This window comes from Oncorhynchus keta, chromosome 10 (genome assembly GCF_023373465.1).
Source record: "Oncorhynchus keta strain PuntledgeMale-10-30-2019 chromosome 10, Oket_V2, whole genome shotgun sequence".
In the NCBI taxonomy this organism is placed as follows: domain Eukaryota; kingdom Metazoa; phylum Chordata; class Actinopteri; order Salmoniformes; family Salmonidae; genus Oncorhynchus; species Oncorhynchus keta.
Window position 1 is genome coordinate 27,575,365 of NC_068430.1, and position 13,459 is coordinate 27,588,823.

At 44.1% G+C, this 13,459-nt stretch overlaps 1 protein-coding gene across 8 annotated transcripts in view; it reads left to right on the forward strand.

The window, feature by feature from the left end:
• LOC118388456 (rap1 GTPase-activating protein 1-like) overlaps positions 1–13,459 on the forward strand; it is a 171,633-nt gene that overhangs the window by 83,040 nt on the left and 75,134 nt on the right. For 6 of the 8 annotated variants that reach the window (XM_052526766.1, XM_052526768.1, XM_052526762.1 and 3 more), the window contains exon 3: positions 8,432–8,525. Coding sequence is in view for 5 of the 8 variants with exons in the window: in XM_052526768.1 (XP_052382728.1) it covers positions 8,432–8,525 (94 nt within the window). In the remaining 3 variants the exon portion in view is untranslated. Of the gene's footprint in view, positions 1–5,140; positions 5,462–5,872; positions 5,998–8,431; positions 8,526–13,459 lie in introns of those variants that run through there. The other 2 variants (XM_052526767.1, XM_052526765.1) reach the window with 2 other exon arrangements.

Genomic DNA, 13,459 nt, shown 5'->3' on the forward strand with positions numbered 1-13,459 from the left:
TCTGTGGTGTGTAATGCAGAGCAACCAGACGCTGCACTTGACACATTTATGAAACTTATTCCTGTTACTAATAAGCATGCAGCCATTAAGAAAATGAATGTAAAAACTGTTAAAACCCCTTGAATTGATGAGGAATAAAAAAAAATATGATTGAGAGGGATGAGGCAAAAGTATGGCAATTAAGTCTGGCAGCCCAACTGATTGGCAAACCTACTACAATTTAAGAAACCATGTGACTAAACTAAATAATACACACTATGAAACAAAAATGTATTATATAAGAATGATAGTAAAAAACTTTGGGGCACCTTAATTTAATTTTTTTTTTAAAAAGCCAACTCGGCTCCTTCATTTATTGAATCAGAGGGCTCATTCATCACAAAGCCCACTGATATTGCAAACTACTTTAGTGACTTTTTCATTGGCAAGATAAGCAAACTTAGGGATGACATGCCAGTAACAAACGCTGTCACTACACATCCAAGTATATCGGACCAAATTATGAAAGACAAGAATTGTACATTTGAATTCCGTGAAGTCAGTGTGGAAGAGGTGAAAAAATTATTGTTGTCTATCAACAATGACAAGCCACCAGGGTCTGACAATCTAGATGGAAACTTACTGAGGATAATAGCAGACAATATTGCCACTCCTATTTGCCACATCTTCAATTTAAGCCTACTAGAGTGTAATGTCCGGGGGTGTAGTGGAGGAAGGAGTCAGACGCAGGAGACGGAGAGTTCAGAGTAGGCACGTCTTTAATACACCGACCAAGTGAAAAAGCAGATGCCACTCAACACAAATACCCAAAACCACAGGGAAACTAAACTGTATCCAAAAAACAGCTCACGTACACGAAACAGCCGTGACATACATGCGGGCACGACAAGTACACATAGAACAATCCCGCACAAAGAGCAGGCGGGCCGGTTGGCTAATAAAGCCCAACTAATAACCAAATTAACAACAGGTGTAACCAATAAACAGACAAGGAGGGGGAGGAAAGAATCAGTGGCAGCTAGTAGGTCGGTGACGACGACCGCCGAGCGCCACCCGAACGGGAAGGGGAGCCACCTTCGGTAGGAGTCGTGACATAGAGAGCGTGTGCCCTCAGGCCTGGAGGGAAGCTAAAGTAATTCTGCTACCTAAGAATAGTAAAGCTAACCTAAACCTCTGGGAAAAAAATGTGTTTGATCAGATACAATGCTATTTTACAGTAAACAAATTGACAACAGAATTTCAGTATTCTTACAGGGAAGGACACTCAACAAGCACAGCACTTACACAAATGACTGATGATTGGCTGAGAGAAATTGATGATCAAATGATTGTGGGGGCTGTCTTGTTAGAATTCAGTGCAGCTTTTGACATTATTGATCATTGTCTGCTGCTGGAAAAACTTATATGTTATGGCTTTACAGCTCTTGCTATAATGTGGATAAAGAGTTACTTGTCTAACAGAACACAGAGGGTGTTCTTTAATGGAAGCTTATCAAATATAATCCAGTTAGAATCAGGAATTCCCCAGGGTAGCTGTTTAGGCCCCTTGATTTTTTAAATTTTTACTATCGACATGCTTGCTTTACTTTGAGTAAAGCCAGAGTTTTTATGTATGCGTATGACTCAACACTATACACGCCAGCTATTACAGCGACTGAAATGACTGCAACACTCAACAAAGAGCTGCAGTTAGTTTCAGAGTGGGTGGCAAGGAATACATTAGCCCGAAATACTTCTAAAACTTAAAGTGTTGTATTTGGAACAAAACACTCACTGAACCCTAAACTAAATCTTGTAATAAATAATGTGGAAATTGAGCAAGTTGAGATTACTAAACTGCTTGGAGTAACACTAGATTGTAAACTGTCATGGTCAAATTAAATAAAATACCATTTTATTAGTCAGATACACATGGCTAGCAGATGTTAATGGAGTGTAGCGAAATGCTTGTGCTTCTAGTTCCGACCGTGCAGTAATATCTAACAAGTCATGTAACAATTTCACAACAACTACCTTATACACACAAGTGTAAAGGAATGAATAATAATATGTACATATAAATATATGGATGAGCGATGGCCGTGCGGCATAGGCAAGATGCAATAGATCGCATAGAGTATAGTATATACATATTAGATGAGTAATGTAGGGTATGTAAACATTATTTAAAGTGGCGTTGTTTAAAGTGACTGGCTAGTGATACATTTATTACATCCAATTTTTAATTAGTAAAGTGGCTAGAGATTTGAGTCAGTATGTTGGCAGCAGCCACTCAATGTTAGTGATGGGTGTTTAACAGTCTGATGGCATTGAGGTAGAAGCTGTTTTCAGTCTCTTGGTTCCAGCTTTGATGCACCTGTACTGACCTCGCCTTCTGGATGATAGCGGGGTGAACAGGCAGACTTGAAATCACTTGCCACTTTAATAAATTAAACACTAGTCACTTTAATAATGTGTACATATTTTGCATTACTCATCTCATATGTATATACTGTATTCTATTCTACTGTATCTTAGTCTAAGCCACTCTGACATTGCTCGTCCATATATTTCTATAGTCTTAATCCCATTCCTTTACTTAGATCTGTGTGTATTGTTGTGAAATTGTTAGATATTACTGCACTAGAAACACAAGCATTTCGTTACACCCACAATAACATCTGCTAAACGTGTATGTGATCACAGTGCTTTGGGGATTGTGTGGCTAGATGCATCAGCATAACAATACCTGAGTGGTTCAGATACATCTCTAACATTTGTTTTGAACACAATTTCTATATTTAACTCTGCTGCTTTCAACTGGTGGTATTGTCATGGCTAGCCTTGAGTATGGCTCGCTTTGCTTTTTGTTGCTTTTGGAGTTGAATGCACTTCAGTCAGCCACTGATGTCCACCTGGAGCACATGCTGAGATCACTGGCCATCCTCTTAATGACTGTAATCACCTAATTAGTCACCTTGTCAGCAGAGCAAAAGCCACAGCTGTGCTGGGCTCCCATCGGACCATGACCAGAGCAGTACAGTACACTGAAGCACAGGGACAAAGGATGACCTGGGTTGGGCCGGAGCTCATTAGGGAGCAGAGGAGCTAACCTCCATCCCCAGTGGTCAGGGTGACTGGTGCTGACACTGGGAATGAACTACGAGGCTGCTGCCTGCCTGTATTCCATCATCAGGTTGGGCTTCAGGGGACTGGGGACAGGGGCCATGGCCTTGCCTGTCTGTCTGCCGGGCTGCCGTGTTGTCTCACACCACACTGTTTCCAGCACAGGACTAACAAAATCAATGGAGTTAGAGTTCCAAACACAATTGAATTATGAGAAGCAGAGGTGGAAAGCAGGGTTGACAGGGTTCTCATTTGATGTGTGTCCAGCCATGTGTAGTCCTCCTAGTCTCAGCAGACTCAGAGGGAACGATGAATCCCACAGCCCCAGGACAGACCAGACAGGAGTTACTTACTAATAAAAAAGTGATAAAGTTACTCCTTCAGTCACACTCAGTGAGGAGGCCATTGCCCCTCTCCTTACCTCTCTCTGTCACACACACACTCAATATAGTATCTGTGCCTCCTCCCACATAGGGATTGCTAGTCTCTCAGCACGGAGTGAAGTATCTGCAGTATGACAGTGTGTAAATGTGAAATTTAGCCTAGCTGGCTCCACAGATGACTGCAGGGGCTGAAAAGACAGTGAGAGAGGGAGTGAATGGGGAGGGAGAGAGAGAGAGAGAGAGGGAGTGAATGAATGAATGAATGGGGAGGAAGTGTGAGAGAGATTATGGAGGATCCCTTTAATTAGCACAGGCCAAAGAGCATTCTTTTTCCAAGTATTTCTCAAATACATTGATCTTTGTCTGGGCTGACAATGAGAGTGATTTAGGATACTGACTCCCTATGACCTGGTTTGACTCCCTCATTCTCACTCTGTTTGGGAACAATGATACCCTGCTCATCCTATTGTCAGCTTTGCCAATTGGAGAGGCCCAGATTGAGATATATTTCTAGCCTCACATGCCACGCACCTCATCAGACCCTTCCAGGCTGCCTGGATCTCGGTCTGGTTGCCCTCTCATGAGGGGAAAGGTTATCAGAGGTAAAATGATCTTCCCTGTGTGAGTTCCAAAGTAGTTCACCTGGGAGATAGACAGGGGGAAACTACTGGCTGTGAAAAACTAAGACAAAATGGTTTTGTGTGTCTATTGAGACTGGTGTGGAACCACACCCAAACAATGTGCTTTAGGGAGCTCTGGGCAGGCCTGTAAGACTAAACTCTGAGCTGGGTGTGGACCACTAAACTCTGAGCTGGGTGTGGACCGGGAGGAAGCAATGGCCTTTAGTTTCCTCACCAATGGGCATCCACCCTGGTCCTTTGTCTAGCTGAGCCTGCGCGGTCCAGGTAGGTCCAGGTGGAACCCTCTTCCAGTGTAGAGCTGCAAGCAGGCAGCAGCCAGAGAACATGCCTCAGAGCAGGAGGACAGGAGCAGGTAGCATGGGCCTTGGAACCAGGAGAGGGAGCTTCTCTGACACAATCCTCCATAAGGTGCAGCATATCTGGTAAATACTCATAGGGGAGGTGGAAAGAGACTGAAGTCTGGCTCAATGGGGAATGAGATAGACTTCTGGTTCTGGTAGACATCGTTTGAAGATTATGTTATTTACAGATGCATTTGACTGTGTTTTATTTTAATTGTCCTCTATGAAAGACAGAATCTCAGCAGAATCAATGGTTAATAGCTGACAGGGTCTTCTGGCCTATTATGCTATTTTAATCTCCATATGTGAATCCATAATCTATGTTAGAGATTAGATATTTTTTTGCGCTTTTCAGCTGTCCGCTACAGAGTCAAATGGAGCATGTGCTGGATGGGATAATTATTGTCAGAGGGATGAGGTAGATAATGGGGAATGAGTGATTTGATATCTTGTATGGTAGATAATGTCCTTCTTAGCACTTCGCATCATGAATCTCACTCATGTCCATACGCCCACTGCACTCTGCTCACTCATGTCCATGCGGTGTGTGTGTGTGTGTACATGTGAGAGAAGGAGAGAGAGGGAGAGGGAGAGGGAGAGAGAGTAATGAGGAAGGGAGGGGGAGAGAGGGGAGCTTTCCATAGCATCATCTGACAGGAGAGGCTGCGATCTAACAGCAGGTGTTAGAGCTCTAACACTGAATCAGACAGAGAAGTAGAGGGAGAGAAGGAAAGAGAGAAAGAGGGGAAGACATTTGGAGGTGAGCGATAGCAAAAGACCACTCTGAAGCAATTAAGTAAAATGAGAGGAGAGGTAGAAACTAAGATCCTGTGAGAGACGGAGACAGCGAGAGGGAGAGAACATAGTTGTATCCAGCACTTTCCTGGCTAGGTTCTGCTGCATAGAGCAGTGCTGATCGTCCACTGATCTCTGCATCCCATGCTGGACCTGCCTCTGCACTCCACTCGCTCTGCTCACACTGGTGCCTAGAGTAAGTAACTCTGCTTTTATTGTGCATTAGCTGCTGTGGTTGATTAGATAGCCTGCTGTCTGTCTGTGTTCTGTCTGGCTGGACTGGCCGGTTAAGCTCCGGTAACTATCAGTGTGTGTGGGTAGAGGACAGGTGGGTTTGGGCAGTGGAATAGAAAGACGGGACCATTATGCTAGATGTTAGCTATAAGAATACAGGTGATTACTGAGTATGTTGGTGTAATAGAGGGGTGTTTGTATACTTGATGTTGATCCAGGAATCTGATAGTGCTTGGATTCATGGTTTTATGTCTCTTGGCTATGTTTGCAATCCCAGGCCAAACTCTGGTGGATTATGACGTATTTAGGCATATTGAAATAACGGCATGGGGTGTCATTTTATTTCCATTGCAATTTCCTACCGTCATTACAGGCAACGCAAGCGCCTATGGCCATCCAGTAGGTTCACGACGAGCTAGGGTGTTCTGGGTGGGGTTGAGGACGGGCTCAAACCGTGAGCTACGGCTCAGAGGATCGCAAGTTCAATCCCAGCACTAGGTACGTGTTTTGTCATCTTTATTTTCTGTTTTAACCCTTAACCCAAACCTTAACCAATGGATACCTAAACTTAATCGTCAAGGTTAACCCTATCCCAAACATTCAGCTTAACCACTCAGAAATTATACCAAAACTTAACTGTCAAGGTTAGTTTTGGATTCACTGACAGCTGACATATGTCAGTTAACATACTGAAAAATATGCCATAATTAAAATGGCAACACACTCCATAATCTGCAGACTGCACCACAGACAGCCCCACAAGCCATAATTTACGGCCCCACTTGCCCTAATTAAAAGGGCCAGCCATGCCATATCTCTGTTGCTGCAGTTATGGCCAGATATGGTGTTTTCTTTGGAGATTTTGTTGTGCAGTCCTGATGAGATAACAGTCAGTGACGCATTAAATACTCAATGTCTTCATGAAGCTTTATTAGGGACTATGTCCCAGACCCCTGCATTGATACTATACCTCATTAAGTACATGTTGATATGATACTGTATAATATAAGCCCTCCTCAACAGACTTGGTTTGCTGCTGAAGTTAAACACTAGATCAAATTGGATTTTTACTGCATCTTGAACCATAGTATCGATCTGTTGATTGCACCAATAATTAGTGAATGTTTGCCCTCCACATTGCAACCCTTTCAATCTTCTGCAGGGGATGTGTTGATACATTTGGACTGGTATGGATTATACCAAACAGGGAACACCTTACTGAGGATATTGAGCTATTGTCTTGGTGCAAACATGCTCTCTTACTCTCTCACTCTCTCACTCTTTCTTTGCCGCTCAGGGACTAGAGAAATGCATTTGTCATTCCATTTTGTTGCAATATATGCAAACCAGTCCAGCTCATTTGTATTTCCAGGTATACACACCCATCAGAGGAGTAGAGAGAGCTCATTTGCATCATCTTATCAGAGCCCATGACCCAGCAGTACTGTGTGGAGGAAGGCTTTTCAGGTTTAAAATGTTCTCCTTGACTAGAAGTTTCCACGGTGTGGGACACCCAAACACACACACACACACACACACACACACACACACACACACACACACACACACACACACACACACACACACACACACACACACACACACACACACACACACACACACACACACACACACACACAGACACACACACACACACACATTCTGCCTCCGTAATCCGATCCATTAAGCAGGCTGTGTGTGTTCCTGGGGTGAGGTGACCAGTTGTCAGGCTGAACCTTCTGATCCCTCCCTGTGTAGTGCCTGCTTTACCCAGCCGCCATCTAAACCAGCCTACTACCAGATGCCAATGTGTCGTACTGTTGTAGGATGGAATAAGCACTGCAGGGCCCTGCTTTGTAGTGGGTCAATATTATGATGTGCCATGCTTTGGTTAAGAAAAGCATTTGAATTGAGCTCTCCGACATGATTGTGCAATGTTTTCATATAGAAGATATGAAATAATGCTGTTAAAGGAGTGTCTGCTCCAGGTCAACAGTGTGTTGTCAGTGATGTTCAGTGGTGTGCACTGACGGTTTCTGAAGGGTTAATGGGGAGGGAAGCCGTCAGCTGAGTAGAGCTACAAACCACCCCCTGTGCCATGTGATTGAAAGTATGCATGTGTATGTGTGCGTGCATACCTGTGTGTGCGTATGTGAGAGAGAGAGATTTACATATTCTCAGCAGCTCACCTTCCCTGCCAGCCAGGTTGTTGTGCCAAGCCTTACTCCTTAATAGAATGCCTCCTGCTTCAAGCCTCAGCGTGGTGCCCTCTGTTCAAGGTTCTGTGTGTAGAAGGCTCTTCCATTTATTTAATATGGGCCGTTAAAAGCCTGACTGCCAGTCGATCCAGCAGTTGACTGCTTTGTGAGATGTTGTGTGAAGTAACATGTTTTGACTCAATCATACAGCTCTGCCCAGGCTGCTAATAAGATCTTGTCACCAGAGAAAACATGATCAGACAGAGGGAGGGAGGGATCATGTCCCTTTTCACTCTGTGTTGTTCAAACCAAAGAACAACCCAGTAATTTCAAATTCTATTTCAATGGTTCAGACATTCCAGTTGCCTGACAGCCCTAGTTATAGCCTGTCCTCACCACTTCACAGGCTCAGGAGACAACACTCTAGGCCAGTCGAGCATGACAGAAAGACAATTATGGGTTAATCCCAAGTATTTACTGGGGACAGACTGGAAAGACAGTCAGCTCAGTCACATCATCTACAGTGTGCTCCTCTCTTTAATGTTGTGAGGTCCAATCTCGCACCTCCGTGATTGCCAGAATTTACACTACCGTTTCTCTGATCTCTACCGGAGATGTTCAACTCAAAACCAACCAAACATGGTTTTTCCAATGTAATCGACCCTAACCCTAACAGTAACCCATAATGTCATAATATATGTCAATAACTCAAACTTTTTCTTTGTGATTCACAGCAAACAGGATGGAAGGATATCTCGTATCTCTGACACACTAGAGCCCTTGCTGTCACACTCCCATCCTCCATATCGCGCTCGCTCGTTATCAAAGGTAGGAGCGGGGTCCAAGCCCCAACTGCACCCTGTCAGCTCAATCTTGACCTCTCAACTATTTTCACAAGTCTCTCTCTTGCTGTCTTTTTCTTTCCTCTTTTCTATTCAGCCCCACTCCTCCCTGTGTTGTTCTATTGCCCTACTCTGTGTGCAGGTGAATGGCGTCACCAATCAGACAGGGGTGGCAGGTAGCCTAGCGGTTAGAGCGTTTGTTACTGGAAGGTTGCTAGTTCTAATCCCCCATCCAACAAGGTGAAAAGAAAATCTGTCGATGTACCCTTGAGCAAGGCAAAATCAAAGTAATTATCAAGGGCCTATGATCTACTACTTTTAGATAAAATAATATATAGAACAACCTAATAATATTTAGCAAATTGTTTTGATTCTTGGGTCCCAGCTCATCACAGGTACATAGGGTCTCCTAAAGAATATCTGTGTCTCAAAAACCCACATCTACCCCTTACATTATGGAACTCGGGGGAATTGGAGTGTTAGAGTGAGGCAAAGAGAGATTCAGTGGTCTAGACACTGGTGGTCCATCCTCAACCTCTGTAAACCTGCTGTCACTCACTCAGATGACTGAATCACTCTCTGTGGTTTTGGCTCATGGGAATTCATTTATGCTGATCTACGAACCCAGGTGATGTGATTCGTTTGGACATGAGGAATATTCAATGATTAAATCTGCACTAATGCACACATTTATAGGTGAATGTCCTTGTCAAGAAGCTGTCAATGATATAATGCATTATGCATTATCTTGTAATATATGAACAAATTCAGCAGACTATAAATCATGGAGTTCTTCATCAATGTAGCTGTATCAGGTAAATAAATACCTTTGGTCCAGACTGTATTGCTGTAGTATCTAGGCATATTTTCACTGCTGCGTGCTGTGGCTTAGTGCCTTAGTACCTCAGCCTGCAGATTTTTCTCTGGTGGTGGTGGTGGTGGTGGTCCTGGAGACACGGCTGCCCACTGCATCAGTCAATCCCTCTGATGAAAGGGTGTGTGGAGAGCAGAGCAGACCATACCAGAGCAGATGCTGTAGTGTAAATGTTGTGCTCTACCACTGCTGGCCAGAGGAAGGTCATGCAGGAGCCTGACGCTGACGGCCATGATGAATGATGGATTTTCTCAGAGGACATAATTGGAGAGGAGTGGACGGTAGGTTGGTGTGGCCAAAACATTGGCAGGTCTCACCACAGGTAGAGGATGGGAAATTCAGGTATCTGGTGTTGGAGTGGTGGGGCGAGATGAAAGCTGTGATGGGGGCTATGAGTTATAGTGGTGATGGAATAGACCAGGGAATCAGGTCCATCTTCCTCAGCCCAGTTTGTCAGGTCCCTTCCATTATACTATGGGTTTGAAATCGTCTGAAATAGTTTGGAATAGCTGAAAGTGTCAAGTCCTTTTATGCAACAGCCTTATAGTGATCGTAGTCATTGATTTGTGGTCAATAGGGTCAGAGTAAGTGCTGTCATAAAGTTGCCCTGTTGGGTGAGATTTATGACCATCCCATAAATACCTTCCCCCCTTTTCTCTTCACTCTACAGAATGGACTCTTGGAAAGCCCTGTGTTACCTCAGTGAAAGTATGGCACCATCAAAAGGTTGAGGAAAGAACAATATTTCCCTTTCTCAACCAGTTGAAAATGTCCGTTGGTACTTAAAGAATATGATGTCTGATCAGTTGTTGTCTGTCTTTATCTGATGATAGGATGACATAAATTGTATCTTGGAAAGTCTATACATTCTAGTTATCAGATTCACATGGAATTGTTGTGCAATTTAAATGTTTAAATATCAAACTATTTGTGAAAAGATTAAATGTAATTTTAGCCCCCTAAATAAGATAATTGTTTCATAGTAAAACGTAGGCCCACTCAGTGGCCATGCCCAAGTGAACAGACATTGGTTGAGAACTATGAAACATGCCCTTCTCCCCCCAGTACAAAAGCCCAGTGACGCAAGTCAAACCTTGTTACCGATGATGTGAGGACTGGTGTCCATACGTTTAAAAGGGCTCATTTCAACTACAACCGAACAAAATGAACAATTAGTTCCATAAATGTTAAGACTGCTGCCCTAAGCTTTAAAAGTGTGAATTTCAACATGGAGGTGACGATCACCACACTGGAATGGTGAATTTCGACTAGAGTACAGCGCGAGCTGATTAAGGCAACTTGGTATGATCTTTGAACGTTTATTCACTAAAGAAGAAGTGATACCTTCTAGACGTTGAGTTATCAGCTGCAGCTGTAAACATACGTGGCCTAGAAAAGGACAGACAATCTCAGAAGAACGACAGGGTATTTTAACTTATCCGCTCTACAACACAACGACCAGAAAGATTCTTCAAAGGACAATGGCGATCTCTGCTGTGTAAACCAGTCTTCCATCTTTGACCCATCTATCAAGGCGCAGCTCAGAGTAAATATATATATATCTTGCATTTTCCTCTTCCGAATGGGTGGTTATTAGAATGCGTAAGACTCTGTATTTACTGTAGCATAGCTTCTCAAGGTCCGATAGAGATTCAATCCCTTTGTCCCTCAGTCTTCCCGCTCTTTCATTCAAACCCAACCCCCTTCCTTTGTGTAACCAGCCGTCATATCGGGTTAGCCCGCTAGGGGCTTTTCATGACATGATTAGTAATTGATGTGTGATCTATCCTGTGCATATAAATATATATGTAATTCTGTGTGATTATTTAGGTATTTGTAAATAAATAAGACAATTTGTGTATTGCTGATTTAACCTATTAGCAAGGGTTCGTGCAGAAATCCAAGATGGCGTAGCAGTAAGTCGTCCTGTCGTATCGTGTCCCTTGTATATATCGTTTCTTTTTCGTTTTTACATATTTTTCTTCGCATATCTTTAAAACATTTTGCTAAACCTAAGCTTCCAAATACTCTCCTGCAACCCACCTCACCCAATGTAGCTACTTTTTCCTAAAAAATTTATATTTACTTCGGAACCGGAACCCCTCAACTGAAGCTAGCCAGCTAACCACCAGCTATGCTAGCGGTCTTCAGCTAACCGGTCATCAGCTAACCTTTAGCTAGGAAAGCTCTCGCCAGTTCGAACAACGCAACGCTAACCAGAGCATAACGGACCTATTTATTTTTTATCCCCGGATTCCCACCGCAAACGGAACATTTTTCAGCTGGATCTTCACAACTAGCTATCTAGCTAAACCGCAACCCCGGATGATTACTCCGGGCTAGCGTTTCCACTCACTTAGCTTGAAGCTAGCCCAGCTAGGCCAGAGCACCTGTGCTTACCACCGTAGCATACTCCTGGGCTACAATACCCGGGCCCACGACCGGTCTATCTATGTCACCGCATGAAGAGGAATAAACAGACTCACCCCATCGCGACGTCCCCCAAAGGCTAACTCTCTAGCCCTTGCTATCTCCTTGCTTGCTAATTCGGCCTGCTAACTGCTAGCTTGTTTAGCCCTGGTCCGCTAACTGCTACCTTGTTTACCCCGGCCTGCTAACTGTTAGCTTGTTAGCACAGGCCTGCTAACCGTCTGCATCACCGCGTCCCAAACACTCACTGGACCCATATGTACTTTCTATCTCTTTCCGATTTTTTATTTGTTTATACCTTCCGGAAACCTGCCTCACCCAATGTGATATGGAATCGCTATTATTTTTAATTTTTAGAACACACTCAAGAACCCGCAGAAGCTAACCAGCTAACTAGCTACAAGCTATTTAGTCATTGTTAGTTTTTTACCCTGGATAACACTCACCAGTCCAGCTTCCCTGCCCCATCCACCGCTGCCCCCTTGACACTGATCACTTGGCTACATAGCTGATGCACGCTGGACTGTCCATTAATCACGGTACTCCATTCTGCTTGTTTGTTTTATCTGTCGGCCCCGTTGCCTAGTCAACGCCATTTTACCTGCTGTTGTTGTGCTAGCTGATTAGCTGTTGTTGTCTCACCTACTGTTTTAGCTAGCTTTCCCAATTCAACACCTGTGATTACTGTATGCCTCGCTGTATGTCTCTCTCAAATGTCAATATGCCTTGTATACTGTTGCTCAGGTTAGTTATCATTGTTTTAGTTCACAATGGAGCCCCTAGTTCCACTCTTCATACCCCTGATACCTTCTTTGTCCCACCTCCCACACATGCGGTGACCTCACCCATTACAACCAGCATGTCCAGAGATACAACCTCTCTCATCATCACCCAGTGCCTGGGCTTACCTCCGCTGTACCCGCACCCCACCATACCCCTGTCTGCGCATTATGCCCTGAATATATTCTACCATGCCCAGAAACCTGCTCCTCTTATTCTCTGTCCCCAACGCTCTCGGCGACCAGTTTTGATAGCCTTTAGCCGCACCCTCATACTACTCCTACTCTGTTCCGCGGGTGATGTGGAGGTAAACCCAGGCCCTGCATGTCCCCAGGCATCCTCATTTGTTGACTTCTGTGATCGAAAAAGCCTTGGTTTCATGCATGTCAACATCAGAAGCCTCCTCCCTAAGTTTGTTTTACTCACTGCTTTAGCACACTCTGCTAACCCTGATGTCCTTGCCGTGTCTGAATCCTGGCTCAGGAAGGCCACCAAAAATCCAGAGATTTCCATACCCAACTATAACATCCATGTCAAGATAGAACTGCCAAAGGGGGAGGAGTTGCAGTCTACTGCAGAGATAGCCTGCAAAGTAATGTCATACTTTCCAGGTCCATACCCAAACAGTTCGAACTACTAATTTTGAAAATTACTCTCTCCAGAAATAAGTCTCTCACTGTTGCCACCTGCTACCGACCCCCCTCAGCTCCCAGCAGGGCCCTGGACACCATTTGTGAATTGATCGCCCCCCATCTAGCTTCAGAGTTTGTTCTGTTAGGTGACCTAAACTGGGATATGCTTAACACCCCGGCAGTCCTACAATCTAAGCGAGATGC